Here is a 17,277-nt window from a genome sequence, read left to right on the forward strand (position 1 = left end):
CAAGCTGGACCATGACCCCGGCTCAGCCAGGATGACCCATCACTTTGAACTGCAAGCTATGAAGCAGAGAAGGGGGGACCCCACAGAAGCCATTCTGGCAAGGGACTGGCCGATCTGGTGGCTACATCTGAATCTAACATCAGAAGGCTGACCATGTAAACTGTGGCGTGTGGGTCCATGACACCAGCAGTGGAGTCTCCACCAGGCCAGTTCTGCAGTTGCAATGGCCTCCCTGGTGGGGTTTGGGCCCTCTCATAAACTCTGTGTGCTACCCAGTGTCCTATAACAAATTCCTTGTCTGTGTAAATTAGAGTAAATTTCTGTCACTTGCAACTAAGAAGTCTGGTTGATGCCTGCCTGACATTGGAAGGAGTAGTCTTACTACTAGCTTCCTACTAAGCACAAAAGATGCTGCTAACTTCCTTTTTAAAAAAATAAACTTCTTATTTTAGAATGATTTTAGACATACAGAAAAACTGCAAAGATAGCAAAGAGAGTTCTTGTATATTTCATACCCAGTTTCCTTTATTATTATTATTATTATTTTTTTTTTTGCGGTATGCGGGCCTCTTACTGTTGTGGCCTCTCCCGTTGTGGAGCACAGGCTCCGGACGCGCAGGCTCAGCGGTCATGGCTCACGGGCCCAGCCGCTCCGCGGCATGTGGGATCCTCCCGGACCGGGGCACGAACCCGCGTCCCCTGCATCGGCAGGCGGACTCTCAACCACTGTGCCACCAGGGAAGCCCAATAAACCACTATTGATACATTATTATTAACTTAAGTCCATTAAGTTAAGTCCATTAATAATCTTAATTATTTAGACTTCCTTAGTTTTTACCCATTTAAACCAGGGTCCATTTTCTGTTCCAGGATCCCATCCAGGATACATTGTATTTGGTCACCATGTCTCCTTAGGCTCCTCGTGGCTGTGACAGTTTCTCAGACTTTCCTTGTTTGTTTGTTTTTTTTAAATTTGTAGTTTAAAAAGATTGAGATGTAATTGACATATTACATTGTAGTGTCCCTGTTTTTGATGATCAGTTTTGAGGAGTACTAGTCAGGTGTTTTGTAGAATGTCTTTCTATTGAAATTTGTCTGATATATTTTTTCTTGATTAGACTGAGGTTATGGGTTTTGGGGAGGAAGGCCGTAGAAGCGAATTGCCAATCTCATCACATCATATCAAGGGTACATACTAGCAACATGACTTATCACTGTTGATGTTGCCCTTGATCAGTCGGTTGAGGTAGTGTTTCTCAGATTTGTCCACTGTCAAGTTACTCTTTTTCTCCTTTTTCATACTGTACCCTTTGGAAAGAAGTAACTATGCGAGGCCCCAAAATTACCAAGGAGGGAGTTACATTCCACCTCTTGAGGGTGGGATATCTACATAAATTATTTGGAATTCTTCTACATGGGTAATTTGTCTATTCTATTTTCCCCCATTCATTTATTTATTCAATCATTTATTTATATCAGTATGGACTCATGGGTATTTGTTTTGTATTTTGGGTTATGATCCAATACTACTTTATTTTGTTGCTCCTATGTCCCATTGACATACCCCCCATTGATGTGGGTTTTTAAATTTTTTTTAGCAATTTCTTACTTTTGGGCATTACAAGAAGCTCTAGGCTCACCTTGTATATTTCCTGCACCATTCTAGGCTCAGCCATTTCTCTGTGAACGCTTTCTTTTACTGGAGTATGGTATTAGAAACCAAGAGTTGGTGCTAGGTTTGCTTTTTGCTACTGAGTCATTGTGGCCATTTTGTAGCCCCTTTCAGGTGAGAAGGCAAGGAAATATATGTGTGTACACTAACCTATGTATATACACAAATCTATAAATATTTCTTTGTGTTAACCATCTGTGTCTATATTAAGTTAAACATGAATTCATACTGATATCTCCAACCACATCACCACATTGATCATTCTAAGCCATCTCCCTTTGCTTATGTGAAAACTCCCACTCCAACAAGGAGACACCTGGCTCCACCATCTGCCATCCATACTCACTTGTTCAGTTCCAGTGGTTTCAGAATTGTTAACCCGCCCACCCATGGTAACAACTTTGTCAACTAGAGTGAAGTGCTTGTGTGCCTTTAGTTTTGTAGACTCTACTGATTTCCAGAGTTACCGAGGGTGGCACCTTTTTCTCCCACCCCTTTCAGTGAGGTTGTTTCATACATTTGTAAAAAATTCCCTTTTCTCCCTGGTAGGCAGATTTCAGTCCATGTAGAGTCAGCCTCAGACAGTCTCTGGGACCCTTTCTCTCTACTGACTTCCCTTCCTCTCTTCCACCCTTCTGCCCTCTTCTTGGACCCTGGTTTCATCCTGCTCCCCTTTACCTGGTGTGGGCCAAGAAGTAAACATTTGGTTTCTATCTTGAAGGAACAAAGGTGTGTTCTTACAATTGGTGGTGATGCTCCATAGACCTCTGGGGGATGAGATCCATTGTCCCAGGTCCTCCAGGGGAGAGAAACTAGAAAACAAGAACGTTCTCTAATGTTCATACACACTCAGATTGCATTACTTCAGTATGCTCTTATGCTAACTTAACTGCCATCCACAGACAGGAGGATGGAAAGGAAGACAGGGGGCGAACAGGGTCAGAGGACACCATCCTGCCACCTGGAGGACTGTGAGGACAGGCTGCAAGGCTGGGTGGGAATCAGCCATGCCAGAGCCATGCCACAGTTCTACATGATATAGATTTCCAAAATCAAATCATTCATGGAAACATTCACCTTTAAACATTTTGTCCTTTAAATGTCTCTATTAGGTTTATTTTTTATAAGTCATCAGAGTATTGGAATACTCTGAAAAATCACTCACTCCTCCTTAAAAGGTGATCTAACTAAATTCTCATAGTTATAATAGTCCTTGTGGCTCTCGGGTAGTGGTGGTGGGGGAGATGTGGGAGGCTAAAGTGTGAAGTGACATCCTTATCAGTTCTGTCCCTGGGGATGAGAAGAGAGCCTGACAACTCTTGCCTTTGATAAACACCTTTCTTATTCTAATTACACCTTTCCCTAAAGTAACTTTTCCAGCTTCCCCCCTCACCCCACTCCTTACATCCCTGTATAAAAGAAGCCTATTCAGACAGCTTGTGAACAATGCTGCTTCAGGATGGTTTAATCGGGGAAGGGAAACCTGTAGAGGGTCTTATCTGGGGTGAGTGTCTCAAGCAACTAAGATTATCTCCCTGTCACCTTGTGACCCATCTTCTTCATGCCACCTTTTAATTTTGGTAGCAATTACGGTGTATATGGATAATGCCCATTAGCATATTCATGTCATCTCTTCATATTTATTGTCTGCACAACTCATTAATCTTCATCTACTTTGTGTGCTTGACAGCTCAATCTATTTTGCAATCTCTGGGAAGCAGCCATAGCCCCCCAAAGCTTTTGTTTTCCTGTAAATAAACTGTGTAGGGGACCAGAGGACAATGGTGCATCCCGTGGTGATTGACACCAGCCACGGCTACTAATCAGGATGGGACTTCACTGCCAGCTGAGTCGAGTGCATCATGGGGCCATTGTTCCAATGCTGCCAGGGCAAGAACACACACAGCCAGTCACCTTCACAAGATGGGCTGATTGTTCTTCAAGATTAGACCGAGTTGCCTTATTATCTGTCCCAGACAACAAGGCATCTCACCCAAACAGACGCATTTGCAGGAATGGCCAGTACACTGGCCAGATTTGAATTGCTAATGTATAATCTGCCCCGCACAGATGTGCAATGAATATTTGGATGTTGTTTTGCCCGTCAGTCTAGCAGGCTGAATTGATGAGGTGATGAGTATTCAATGATGGGTCCTGGACATTGGCCAACAGCAGAGTTTGAGCACTTGAGCTGAAGATAATCAGATTACCCCCCAAAGTGCCTCTGCAGTAATTCAGCGGCAAATTCTGTTACTGAGGCTATTTGGTGGAAAGTTCTTTTTTCCTTTTTGGTGCAATTAGATGTTTTGTTATGCTTTTCAGACTTGGGACAGTTATAGAAGTTGCCTTTATTGTGTCCTTACTTGCCAACTGTTAGGGCTGTGAGTAATGTGGAACTGACTGCCTGGGTTTGAATTGGCCATTTTTGAGTGTATTTTCTTAAGCTCGTTTTGCCTCAGTTTTCTCATCTGTTAAAATGGGTTGAAAAATTCTATCAGCCATATAGAGCTGCCATGAGGACCCAGTGAATTGATATCCATAGAATAAGTCCTAGAACATTGCCTGGCTCATAGTAAGTGTTCAACAAATATTAACTATAAACATATTATTGGTCACTTGCTTTCTCTTGAGATTACTGTGGTCCAATAGGTTGGATACACTGGAAATAAAATTAAGCCACCTTTGTTATCTCAGGATGTCTCCTGGCCTTCACCATGCTACTCTGCCTAGTACGTTTAGAATTGTATGGAACATTTCCCACACTTATTTGACCATGCAAGCCTTTTCTCTGGAGCATCTTTCACACCTTATTTTGCCTAGAACATAGCACAGGAAAATCTACCTAGAAGATGATAACACAACAGTTGCAAAGGTTTGAAAGAAAAATGAGATTCAGGAATTTTATATATGATCAAGCTATTCATATGTGAAGGCAGTGGGAATTAATTATGCAAATACATGTATTATTTCTGAGAAAATGTTACTCAACGTGTGTCCATAGGAAGAGGATGATGGCTCTGAAGGAGGAACTCAAGAACAGCAGCCAACAACTTGTAGGAAGCAGTGAGACCAGTTGATTGTATTGAAATAAGTCTAAACAACTGCAACAAGTATCTTGTCAAAATGGACATCAAAAGATTAAAACATTTGAAAGAAATTATTATACTGAAATAATGGGCTATTGGCATACATCAATGCAGATCAAAAGAATGAAGAAGGGGGAAGGAAAAGCAAGTGTCTTTTTAAGAAAAAGAAAAGGTAGAAAGGATACACTTCTGTTTAATAAAGGTATAGTAAGAACCACCAGTCATCTTTAACAAAGACTTAAAAAAATCTAATAAATCATTAAAGGTCAATACTCTTAGATATGAGGAAAAAACCCCTTAAATCCAAGGTTTCTCTGCTTATTAGACAAACAAAAATAAAATGAAATATTCAGAAATTAAAATATGAGTAAAATATAATTATTCAAATGTGAACATAAAGAAAGTCAGGTCTGGCAACATTAATATCAAGCAATGCACAGCTATACAAGTCAAAGAGTATGAAACTGTTAATTGCATTCCTTTATCTCCAGGCCCTTGGACAAGGAAGGTTGTAAATAGATATTAGCAAGATGTATTGTGGAAGTGGAAGTAATGGGCAAAATGTACATGGGAAGGGATGGCTTGTGTGCCAGGGCCCCTTGAGTGTAAGATCATTTTTTAACTAGAGAGGACACCTATTTTATCTTCCCAACTCACCTTCCTCCTCCTTCCTCTGTACACCCTGAACTCCTTTCTCCCAGCTATGATTCCTGCTGCTGTGTGATCCTGGATCCTACCCACAGTTGATGGGAGCCAACCTGAGCCCGGCAAACCACAGTACCTTGCCTCCTGACTTGCTTCCTTACTTTCAGGGAAGGCACCTGAACCAAGAAGGTGATGTCTTCAATGATGTCTTTTTTAACACTGAAGAAGAAGGCTGGTTCCTCTTTGATGATGGAAAAGTAAGATAGAGGTTCTCGGCTGCTATTGGTGGTCATGTTTCCTACCATGAGAAAGAAACTAGTCTATAATGAAAGACAGTGACGTCATATATTTAAAAAAATAGTTTCCTAGTGGCATGTGAATTTCTGGTTCCATTTGAACCTCAGGCCTAGCTATATACCTGCACTTCCCCTGTTTCAGTTATGTAATTTTTCCTTGAATCATCTATCCCTGTAGCTTCCTAAAAATTTCCCTTTTCTGCATTAGCTACAATTGGGTTTCTGTCACTTGCAACCAAAAGAGTTCTGGCTAATACAGTTACCTTGTTAAAGTTTTAAAATAGTGGTATGTCCTGACATATGATATTGTATTAGTCTACTGAACTGAAGTGTTAAGTTAGGTTTCCAGGTCCCACAATGAAAGGGAGCATACAATTAAGCTGAAAGCAAGCTGGACAACATGGTAATTTGGTTTGAAAATAAACGTCACCAGTTAGTGATTTTTTTTTTGAAAATTACTAATATTTTTGGTGTACTGCTAGGCAGTTTTGCAACCTTTTCATATGTCTACGTTTTTCTGATTTTTTCCTTGTTTTTTTTTTTTTTTTTGCGGTACGCCGGCCTCTCACTGTTGTGGCCTCTCCCATTGCGGAGCACAGGCTCCGGACGCACAGGCTCAGCGGCCATGGCTCACGGGCCTAGCTGCTCCGCGGCATGTGGGATCTTCCCGGACTGGGGCACGAACCCGTGTTCCCTGCATTGGCAGGTGGTCTCTCAACCACTGCACCACCAGGGAAGCCCATATTTTTTTCCTTGTTTTTGCTTTTTAAAATTTTTAATATTTACTTTCAGAATTTAAAGTCAATTATTTTTCTGCTAGGTTGCTTGTAGTAGCAAACAGTTGGAGCAATCATAATATATAATAATTAGGGATTAATTAGAACAGACAATACTTCCTAAATAGGGCAATAGTTGGTAACACAAATGTCTAAAAGTACACTGTAAGAACATAAGTGACCAATAAGATTATTTTATGCTTTCTTTTATGTTTGAATTTTTTTATCTTATGAGAAAAATCAGCTTATGGTGTATCAGAAAATACAAGCAAACAAAAGAAAAATTTAATGCCTACGGCTTAATCACACCCACCTGGGGACAACCAATGTTATCACCTTGGCGTATATTCTATTAGAAACTTTTATAATTATATATATATATAAATATTCTCACATTTATTCATTTAGAAAACCTTTTCTATAAAAATGGGACTACATCACTTGTGCTTTTTTAAAAAACAACTCAATGAGGTATAATTTGCATGCAATAACATGCACTCATTTTAAGCATACATTTGATTTGTTCTGACAAATTTATACACCCTTATAACCACCACCATAATAAAGATATAGGACATTTCCATCATGTCAAAAAGTTCCTTTGTGCCCTTTCCTAGGCAATCTCTCTCTCTCCCTGGGCCACAGGCAAACAGTGATCAGCTTTCTGTCACTACAGATTAGCTTTGCTTTTTCTTTCCTTAAGGTTTCACATCCATGGAATCACACAATATGAACTCTTTTGTGTCTGACTTCTTTCACTCAGCATGTTTTTGAGATTCATCCACATCATTGTGCTTATCAGCATTTCATTCCTTTTTATTGCTGAGAAGTATCCCATCGTATGAATGTACCACAATTTGTTTATCCATTCACCTGTTGATGGACACTTAGATTTTCAGTTTTTGACTATTAATGGAAAAAGATGCTATGAATATTTGAATAAGTCTTTGTTTAGATATATGTTTCCACTTACTTTAGGCAAAATATCTAGAAGTGGAATTGCTGGGTCGTGTGGTAAGTGTCACATATAATTTTGTAAGAAACTATCAAACTGTTTTTCAAAGAGTTTATTCCATTTTCCATTCCTATCAGCAACGTGTGAGAATTCCAGGTGCTCCACAGTCTCACCATTTTTACTGAGTCTTTCATTTTATGGGTATGCACTGATACCTCATTGTAGTTTTAATTTGCATTTCTTTAATGACCAGTGATGTTGAACATCTTATCATGTGCTTATTGGCCACTTGTATAGCTTCTGTGAAATGGCCATTCAAATCTCTGCCCATTAAAAAATGTGGGTTGTTTGTTCTCTTACTATTGAGTTGTAAGACTTCTTTACATATCCTGGATGCAGGTCTTTACCAGATATATTAAATATTTTCTCCCAGGCTGTGACTTACTTGTTCTTTATTTTTTTTTAAAAAGATCACTGTCCTTTGAAGAGCAGTTTTTAATTTTGATGAAATCAACTTACCAATTTCCCCCTTTATGCTTTTTGTGTCCTATCAAAGAAATCTTTGCCTACCCCTGAGGTTATGGAGATTTTCTTCCATTTTCTTTTCTAACTTCTGCAGTCTAGCTTTTACATTTAGGCCTATGATACACTTCAAGTTCATTTTTGTATATAGTGTGACGTAAAGGTTGAGGTTCTTTTTTTTTCATACAGATACCCAATTGTTCTAGCGCCATTTCTTGAAAAGACTATCTTTTCCCCATTCAATTACCTCGGCACCTTTGGCAAGAATCAACTGCCCACATATGTGCAGATTTATTTTAGAACTCTATTCTGTTGGACTGATCTATTTGTGCATCCTTACTTCAGTACCACACCGTCCTGACTGCTGGGAAACCTGATATTGAGTTACACAATCCACAAACTGAGAGGGAAATACTACTTGTTGGGGTTGCTTAAACATTCTGTCCATCCCCCCATGGTGTGACTTTCCCTGGCGAAGGCAGACTTCCAATGCTACTCTTACTGGGATCCCAACAGACAGGGGCAATTCATCCTGACCTGTGAAAGATGGCCTTCATCCCTAAGAAGCTCATGGCATTCTACAGTTTACACATCAGCTTCACATCCTCTGTCTCACTCATATACTGATTCAGTCCTCTCACTAACTCTCTTCACAACCTCCCTATGGGGTGGGCTACTTAGAACCTGATTATACCCATTTTATAGATAAGGAAACCTAGACTTTAGAATTATCACCATGACACCTTCTCAATAGTTGTGGAACCCTGAAATTCTAGTTTAAGTAACACAGAAAAGCAAAGGCCGATCTGACTTCATCAACTTAGCAGTCTGCTCTAATTCTGCCTGTAAATTTCTTGGGTGAGTGGCAGGTCACAAAGGTAAGTCACACCTGTGCTACACCTGTGCCCTCCCCCCCCCAAACCCCCAACGCACACAGACACACACACATACATATACACACACATACATACACACAACCCCTGAGAGACTTCTAGGCTATATTTGTCTCAAATGACTTAAGTGGCTAGCCTAGTGACAGTGCTTCCTACAACACAGTTCAGCATTTGCTTGTGGTCCTGATTCTGGGTAACAAGACCAGTTAACCCTTACTGTGAGCTCCGCGCAATCCCCAGTCCGCTGGACAAGGACACAGTGCTGGCTCTAGCAGCCCCTTGGCTCGGAGGCAGTGTGGTAAAATCGCTCCCTATCTCCCCTGCCAAGGGTTGCTGTTTAATCAGAGGACAGTTGTCACTGAGAAAGCTCCCCACCCCTCAGCTAGCAGGCAGGAGAGCACTGGTGTCTGGGTGGTGGCACCCTCACAGGCTGTTGGGGACAGAGCTGCAGGGGACTGAGGTTAGGAATGAAGCAGTAAGAAGTTCAAAGGAAGTAGCAGGATATAAGGGGTTTTGGACAAAGTAGAGGTGGCGTGAGGGGCTTCAGAATGAAGTTAGAAGAGGGCTGCAATTGTCCCTCTGTGTGACCTCAGGCAGGTCCCTTTCTCTTTTTGGGCCTGTTTTCCCATCTGTGTAATAGTAAATTAGGTTGCGTGATATCTGGGGTCCTAGTAAGCTCTGAGTCTACTTGATTCAGGGAGTTGGAAATGCAAAGAAAGGTCACAGGACAGTTAGTGATGTTGGCAGAGGTGGACAGAGAAGGGCTGATGGTCATGAACAGGGATGGGGGATGAGCAGAGAGTAGGGCAGTGGAGTGTCCAGGTGCCTCATTTTCTTTATGGAAGGAGAAGACAGTAAAAGTGAAACTGGCATACTGGGCCCGTTAGAAGGTGGTGAGGCATTTACTGATGAGGCATCTGTAGTACAACTGAAAGAACTGTTGACTTGGTCCAGGGCTTCCTGGCTGTAAGCCTCAGCTTTTCAACAGTACACATAGCTACAATAATTGCCTGGAAAGATGCTGTGAAGGGCAAATGATACAACCTGGAAAGGGCTTTGCCAACTCTAAAGGCTGGCCGAATAGGGCTTCAGTATCATTAGTCATTAGATCCTTTCCAAACAGGAAGAACCGCCAATACTGCTCCCCGTCAGCTGAGTGAGTGGATGTTTTCTAAGTACATGCCTCCAGCCCCACCTCCATCTCGTGTGTGTGCGTGTGTGTGTGTGTGTGTGTGTGTGTGTGTGTGTGTAATCTGAGCTAACTGGTGATCCATGGAAGGCAGTGAAGGGTCAGGGGTTGCATCCATGTGCACAGGTGAGTGAGCTGACACAGGAAAACAGTGACCTCTTTGAAAGAAGAGTGCATGGGAAAGAAGCTTCCATCTCCAGCTCACCCATCCTTGGATGGGGGTGGGGACGTGACAGTATTTTCTGGTGAGGATTTTTTCAAACACCCAACTCTTAAAACCTTTTGAGTTACAACAGCTTGCATTTCTGCTTTGTGCAAGGAAATGACCCTGATAACTCCACTAGGACTTTGAATGACCCGATGTCTGCAACAGTGAGGGCAGGTGGCATGGCCTCCAAGCTGCAGTTCTCACGGGGTTGGGATAGGGCAATGGGGTGGGTGTGGGACATCAGCACCTCTTTTAGGGTCAGAGCACTAATTTGAAGACAGAAAAGTGTCCTGTCCCCCAGCTTTGATTTGACTCAAAGAATGCTATATTTATGTTGAATTTCATAAAGTATTGAAGGACGTGTGATATTTATGATTGTCAAAGGGGAACTGGCTGAGAAATTCTGGTATGTGCCATCCTGGATGGGTCAGGTAATCATGGGTTGAATCCTGGTTCACTCACTTTTCAATTGTGCTCTTGAGCAAGTCTTTCATTTCTCTGAGCCTCTTTGTGTATAAAATGAGAGACAATCATACCCACCTCACAAAACTGCTCTGAAGATGAAAAGGGAAAATGAATAACAAAGTCTTTCTAAACCTGAGGACCTGAACAGGTGTGCCTGCAGTGGGGTAGAGGACTTTTGACTGAATACACACACAAGGAGCTTGGTCAGGGTGGAGGCAGACTGAAGAACGGTAAAGTGGTTGGACTTTGGAATCAAAGCCTTGAGATGCTGCCCATCCGTCCAGGCTGTGTGACACAGGCAACTGCTTAACCACACTCATCTCGAAAGGGAAGAGTACCAACACCTCATAGAACTGTTAGGATGAAATGAGTTGTCTGATATGTGTCTCATGGCCCACAGTTAAGTGCCAGAAGAATTACTACTGTTAAGATCCTGGACAGTTCACTTCAGTCTTCCATGCTTCTATTTCTCCTAACTTCACCTTAGTTCTGGAAGCTGTGAATACCTCCTATGGGCAAAGCTCCATCCTAGGTCCAAGATGCACCAGAGGCTGGAAGCTCAGGCAGGGCTTTGCATCCTTTCCAGATCTGTGGTCTTACTGTCACCTGCTGGGACCTCAGACAATGAAGGGAAGTTAAACTTAAAGCCCATGAACCCAGGTAGCCCATTTTGGAGGGATCTGCATAAAAATAGTCAAATAGGCAAAAGTTTTAGTGCTTGGAATGGGTAAGCATCAGTTATGGCTCAGCACATGACTGAGTCTGTCTGTCCTAAACCCAGTGGTCAGAGCCATCAGGCCTTTCTGGAAAGGCTGCAGTTCCCTGAGAAATACATGCACCAAGCCACAAAAGATGGGATGAGCTACTTTACTGGATGGTAAGCTTTCACGACGCCAAAGGAAAGAGAACTCAACTGAACTTTTCATTCCATAAAAGACTCAATAAACCTGACACTCTCGTTTTAGTGAACTCCTTACTGGTACAGTCATTTCATTTCATTAAAATGCTCCTGCAAGAATGCAATCTTTCTAAATGTAATGAAATGTTAATGAATACTAAGTCTGACAACATTAAATTTGGTAGTGATTTAAACATTAATAAAATAAAATAAAATACTCCTGTGGTATATACTGACGTGATAAATCACAACCTGAAACTTCATGCTCTAAAGAACCCCAAAGAACAATATAGTAGTGCAGCACGAAACCACACGGAACTTCGAGAGCTAATTTTTGATAACCCTAAATTGCAAAATAGCTAGTATTTATATAGCCCATACTATATGCCAACTACTATTTTTAGTACTTTACATATATTATGGTAATCCATCACAACCACCCTATGAGGAAAGTACAAGAGTAGTTACTCCACTTTACAGATGAAGAAGCTGAGGCCCAGACATTAAGCAATTTGCCCAAAGTCACACAGGCTGTTAGGCTCTCAAGTCTGTGCTCTTAGAGTTGATTAATGTGGAACCTTTGGCTAGTGATCTTTGCTATTTCTAAAAATGAATTTAGCTTTAAGGATATGTGGGAAAGTGCTTTATGTTTATTTGTACTTAGACCAATAGGTAAATAATGAACTCTAAGACTGGTCAGTGCCACCAGAAGGTCAGAGAAAGTGGAAGGGGAAGGTCACTTCCAGTTCGGGAGCTGGGTAGAGGGTCAAGGAAAGCTTCACAGCAGTGGCATGAGGCAGGCCTTGAAGGATAAAAAGCACTTGTGTCGGGCTTCCCTGGTGGCGCAGTGGTTGGGAGTCCACCTGCTGACGCAGGGGGCATGGGTTCGTGCCCCGGTTCGGGAGGATCCCGCGTGCCGCGGAGCGGCTGGGCCCGTGAGCCATGGCCGCTGAGCCTGCGCGTCCGGGGCCTGTGCTCCGCGGCGGAAGAGGCCACGGCAGTGAGGGGCCCGCATACCGCAAAAAAAAAAAAAAAAAAAAGCACTTGTCTCTTACACTTAGCAGGCGCTTACTTAATAAAACACAAATATTAATGAAGCTAATGACTCAGATAACACTAGGAAACAAACCCTAACCAAGATGCACACTGCACACGTGACAATAGCCATTCATTCCAATATCCAGTTAACTCTAGTTTCTGATTCAGGCTTGGCTGTCTACAGTCCTAACACCACCACCATAGATCACAGAGGCCAAAATCTAGTATTTTGTCTCTTCCTATGATAAACATCATTTATTGTCATGTCTGTATGCAAAAACACAACAAATCATCTTTGTTAAAAAAAAATACAAAGCATTCTTGCTATGGATCCAGGCAAAGGTATGACTAACAAAAATTTCCTAACAGAGGTCACTGAACACTGAGGTGGACTGATTCTGGGAACTACAGTAAGTGTCTTCTCATTACACTATGAAGTCAAATTAATCAACTTTGATGATGATACACTTAAAGTGTTAAAACCAAATAAGGCACAAAATAACTCAAAATTTATTCGTACAGCAACAATCTAGAGAACATATAATTAAAATATTCTGCTGAATGTGAAATTGTACCATATTTATATCTTAATCAACATTGTAAGACTCAGAATTATTACAGCCTAAAAGATACTATCTTTTTCTAAAAAAGCAGACTGGGAGATATGGGGGTACAGGAAGGTGATTCAGATTTAAGATTCAAGTATGTTAAAAAAAAAAACCTCTTCTGCCCTAGATACTAGGCTTTTTTTCTTTGGTTTCAAAACTGGGTCAACAATCTACAAATGTGATGTTAATGAATACAGCATAAACACCTGAAAAAAATCTGATTATACCAGCAGCTTGGTGACATATTGGTAAAGCTGTTCTGTAAATGCTTCAGGGGAAAACTTCTCTTTCACCCTGGCTCTTCCGGCCAGTCCCATTGTGGCCTTTAAGGAAGGTTCATGGATGAACCTTTCTATTGCTTCTGAGAAGTCAACTGGGTCAGGCTCACACAGAAACCCTGTGACGCTGTGGACAATGGACTCCAAGGGCCCGCCTGAATTAACAGCAATGACTGGGCACTGCATGTACATGGCCTCCAAGGGAACGATGCCAAAGTGTTCATTGCTTGGTGTGTAAAGCACACACATGCAGCCGTGGAGGAGTGAGATTTTCTGTTTGTCCGAGCAAGACCGAAGGAAAGTCACGTACTGGCCTAGGTCAGACTGCTGGACCATTTTCTTCAATTCCTGGTAGTGTTGTACATTCTCCAGGACTCTCTCATCATAACCACCTGCAATGATCAGATGAACTTTGTCCCAATCTTGGGATGACAATCTTCCACGCAGCTTTACTAGGGCTTCTAGTGCCAAAGTCAGATTTTTCTTCCTTTCATATCTGTTGATGGAGAGGAGTATGAATTTTTTCCCCTTGGGGACTATGTCATCAAGCTTTTCAAGAACAGCTGAATCAAAGCTGGTGATATTCAGAGATGGGTAGAGGACATCGGGGTCTAGGTGAGACAGGGACTTGAACGTTTCCTTAAAAATGGCAGCTGTGAACCGGCTGTTGACCAAGATGCAGTCTGCCATGCCTGTGGTGTATTCCTCTACCCAGTCGATTGGGGCCCTGTATAGGCGTTTAATAAAAGAATCTCTCCTGGTGAGAAGCAGATCTGGGAAGTGACAGTAAAACAGGATTTTCTTACGCCGTCTGGCCAGCTTGAACACTGGGATACAGGCAGACACCTAGCCAAAGCAAAAATCAACAGCAGATGAAGTGACTGGTCAACTAAACTTCAACCAAATCAAAGAAACAGATACCTACCCTGCCTGCTAGTCTGTGGGCCCTTCATGGGCAATGTCTGGTTCTGTGTTGTGTGCCCCCAGACTCTCACCTGGTACAATGCCTGGTATACAGAAAGCTGGCAGACAGTTTCTGGATATGTGCTAAATATTTAAAGCTGCAAGTCCAGTGCTTTCCTCTAGAACAGCACTGTCCAATGGAAATAAAAATCTAGTCACTACACTAACAACTTCTTAAAGGTTAAATTAATTTTAATGTATTTTATCTAAAATACTATCACTTCAAAATGTAATTAATACTTAAAACGTTGATGAGATCTTCTATTGTTTTTTTCTTTTTCACATTAAATCTTTAAAATCAGATGTGTATTTTACACTTACTGCACATCTCAGTTCAGACTAGCCACATTTCAAGTGCTCAACAGCCACCTATGGCTAGTGGCTACCACACTGGACAGAGCCACTCCAGTATCTTCCTCGTCCTAAGGAAGTGAATGAATGAACTATAGTAGTTTAGAGTGTAGGCTCTGGAATCAAGATTGACAGGGTTTGAATTTCAGCTCTACTAGCTAGCTGTGTGACCATGACCAAGTAATATACCTCTCTCTCTGGGCCTCAGTTTCTTCTTCTGTAAATTGGTGACAATTCCAGTTAAAAAAAAAAAACCCATATAGTTTTTGTCATTTTTAGATGCACTGGTGCATGTAAAACGTGTAAGAATTTAGTACACACTATGTTCTCAGTATTTATTGAAATGTTAACCATAGTCATTACTAGAGACTTTCCTGTTGGGTAATCTTTACAAGTCAATCTCCGGCTCACTTAACACCTGAAAAAGGTGAGCTTTAGGGATATTGAGGGATTTATCCAAAGCTACTTAGAAAACAGCTGATATGGAACTTGAATTCAGGTCTCCCACTTCCAAGCTCGGTTTTTTCTCTATCCACTACAGTCTCAGCTGCCTCATGCTTACTAATTTTACACATGCAGGATATTTGGTAAATGTCCACGTTTCGCAAAAAGAAATAGCTTGTACACAAGCAAGGATGATCAAAAGTAACTCAGAAGTAATAATTAAACAAATACAAATACAAACGTGATGCCATTTCCACCTATTAGTTTGGCAAAGATTAAAATGCTGATAACATCCAATGTGAACAAAAGCATGGAGTAACAGGCTCTATCACTGTGGGAGAGTAGAATGACAGAATAGTAGAATGACAGAAGGCAAATTTGGCAAAAGCTATTGACATTTAAGACGTACAACTCTTTGACCTACCGATTTTGACCTACCAATTTTATTATTATGAATTTCAAAGGCTATGCTTGCAGAAGTACAAAAAAAAAAAGGCATAAAGATGTTCATTGCAACACTGATCTATTCACAAAAAACTGGTCACACTGATACTGTCCTTTAGCAGAAAAATGTATAAATGATGGTACAGTCAAACAAAAGCAAATTTTCCAGCCACTATGAAGAATGAAGTGAATCTCTAATATTGATATGTAAGGATGTCTCAAGTAAAAATTTTTGGTGAAAAAGAGCAAGTTGTCCAATAGTAGGTGTGTCATAATCCTAATTATTACAAATAAAATATGTCTATGAACAGACATAATATGCTGGTATAGCCACAGACAATTTCTGAAAGCATACAGAAGAAACTGTTAACAGTGGCTATCTTTAGGGAGTGGAACTGGAATGGGGCTTTTACATTCTAGTCTTTCTTATTATTTGAATTTTTAGTCCTGAGTGTTACTTTTTAAAATAAATATTTTTGGGGATAAAAAAACAAAACACAGAAAGAGTCTAGAATAGCTAGAGCCCAGATCCAGGTGGACATTATCTACCAAGGTAAAGAACCTGGACTTTTCTCCAAAGACTAATGGGGAGCCATGTTAAAGTTTTAATAGAGACATGACATGTTTAGCTTAGGGTTTCATTAAACACATGACACTGCTGAGGAGCGGAGTGGCCTGACAGCAAATGCTACAGTGGGATGCATGTGGCTTGGAACTAGTGTTGAGAGAAATAATGCAAAACAGGGAAGACATACAAAACATGACTGAAGGCTGACTTCTAATGCTTGCGTTTCTTAGAGAGAGCACCAAGGCCCATATGCTTCAGAATCTCCCGATGATCCAGTGAAGATGCAGATTTCGGGGCCCCACCTCAGGGGCCCAGGATGAAAACACCTGAGGGTGGGGCCAAGCAATCTGCCACTTTAACGGGTCCACACTAAAGTTTGAGAACCACAGTCTCACTCCCACTTTGATCTCTCCAGATCAGTTCCGATCTTTCCGAACCACAGACAGGGAGAGGTCAGCAGAGGTCATGCGGCGCGCGCTCCGTAGTGAGAAAAAGAGGGGCGGCGAGGGCCGGTCGTGGCCACCTCACCTGGTCGCACACTACCACGTCGAACTCCTCGTCGCCAAGGAACAGCACGTATAGAGCCAGGAAGATCATGCGCACGTAGGCGCAGATAGCGGCGCCGCGGCCGCCCCAGCCCAGGCTGCGAGGCAGCCAGTCCCCGGCGCAGCGCACCGGCAGCTCGCTGCTCTCCGCGAAGCAGTGGCCGGGGTCGTAGTGCGCAGTCCAGATCTTCACGCTACATCCGCGCGCCCGCAGCGCCAGGGCTGCGTCTACAACCAGCCGCTCGGCGCCGCCCACACCCAGGTCCGGGTGCAGAAACAACACGGACGGTTTAGGACCCAGGTCCTCATCTTGGCCCTGCTCCTCCGCCATAGCCCGGGAGCCGCACCTTCACATCTCACGCTTAAACGCTTCCGCGCATGCTCCTTCCTCCAGCTTCCCAGATGGCCCAAGACGGGGACCGACCACGCCCCG

General features: G+C 42.2%; 1 protein-coding gene and 1 long non-coding RNA gene across 2 annotated transcripts in view; both read right to left on the minus strand.

Annotated features, from left to right (window-relative positions):
• Positions 1-2,209: 2,209 nt before the first annotated feature.
• The window catches only part of LOC141278994 (uncharacterized), a 56,468-nt gene continuing 41,400 nt past the window's right edge, over positions 2,210-17,277 (minus strand). The window contains exon 3 of the long non-coding RNA XR_012332606.1: positions 2,210-2,484. This is a non-coding gene — a long non-coding RNA (uncharacterized lncRNA). The remainder of the gene's footprint in view (positions 2,485-17,277) is intronic.
• Positions 13,131-17,236, minus strand: ALG2 (ALG2 alpha-1,3/1,6-mannosyltransferase). The gene is made up of 2 exons (XM_004324582.4): positions 16,828-17,236; positions 13,131-14,375 (listed from the first exon to the last, which is right to left on the minus strand). Exons 1-2 carry the CDS (start codon positions 17,173-17,175, stop codon positions 13,473-13,475), a joined length of 1,251 nt encoding a protein of 416 aa, XP_004324630.1. The 5' UTR covers positions 17,176-17,236; the 3' UTR covers positions 13,131-13,472.

Source organism: Tursiops truncatus, chromosome 6, assembly GCF_011762595.2.
Source record: "Tursiops truncatus isolate mTurTru1 chromosome 6, mTurTru1.mat.Y, whole genome shotgun sequence".
NCBI classification, from domain to species: domain Eukaryota; kingdom Metazoa; phylum Chordata; class Mammalia; order Artiodactyla; family Delphinidae; genus Tursiops; species Tursiops truncatus.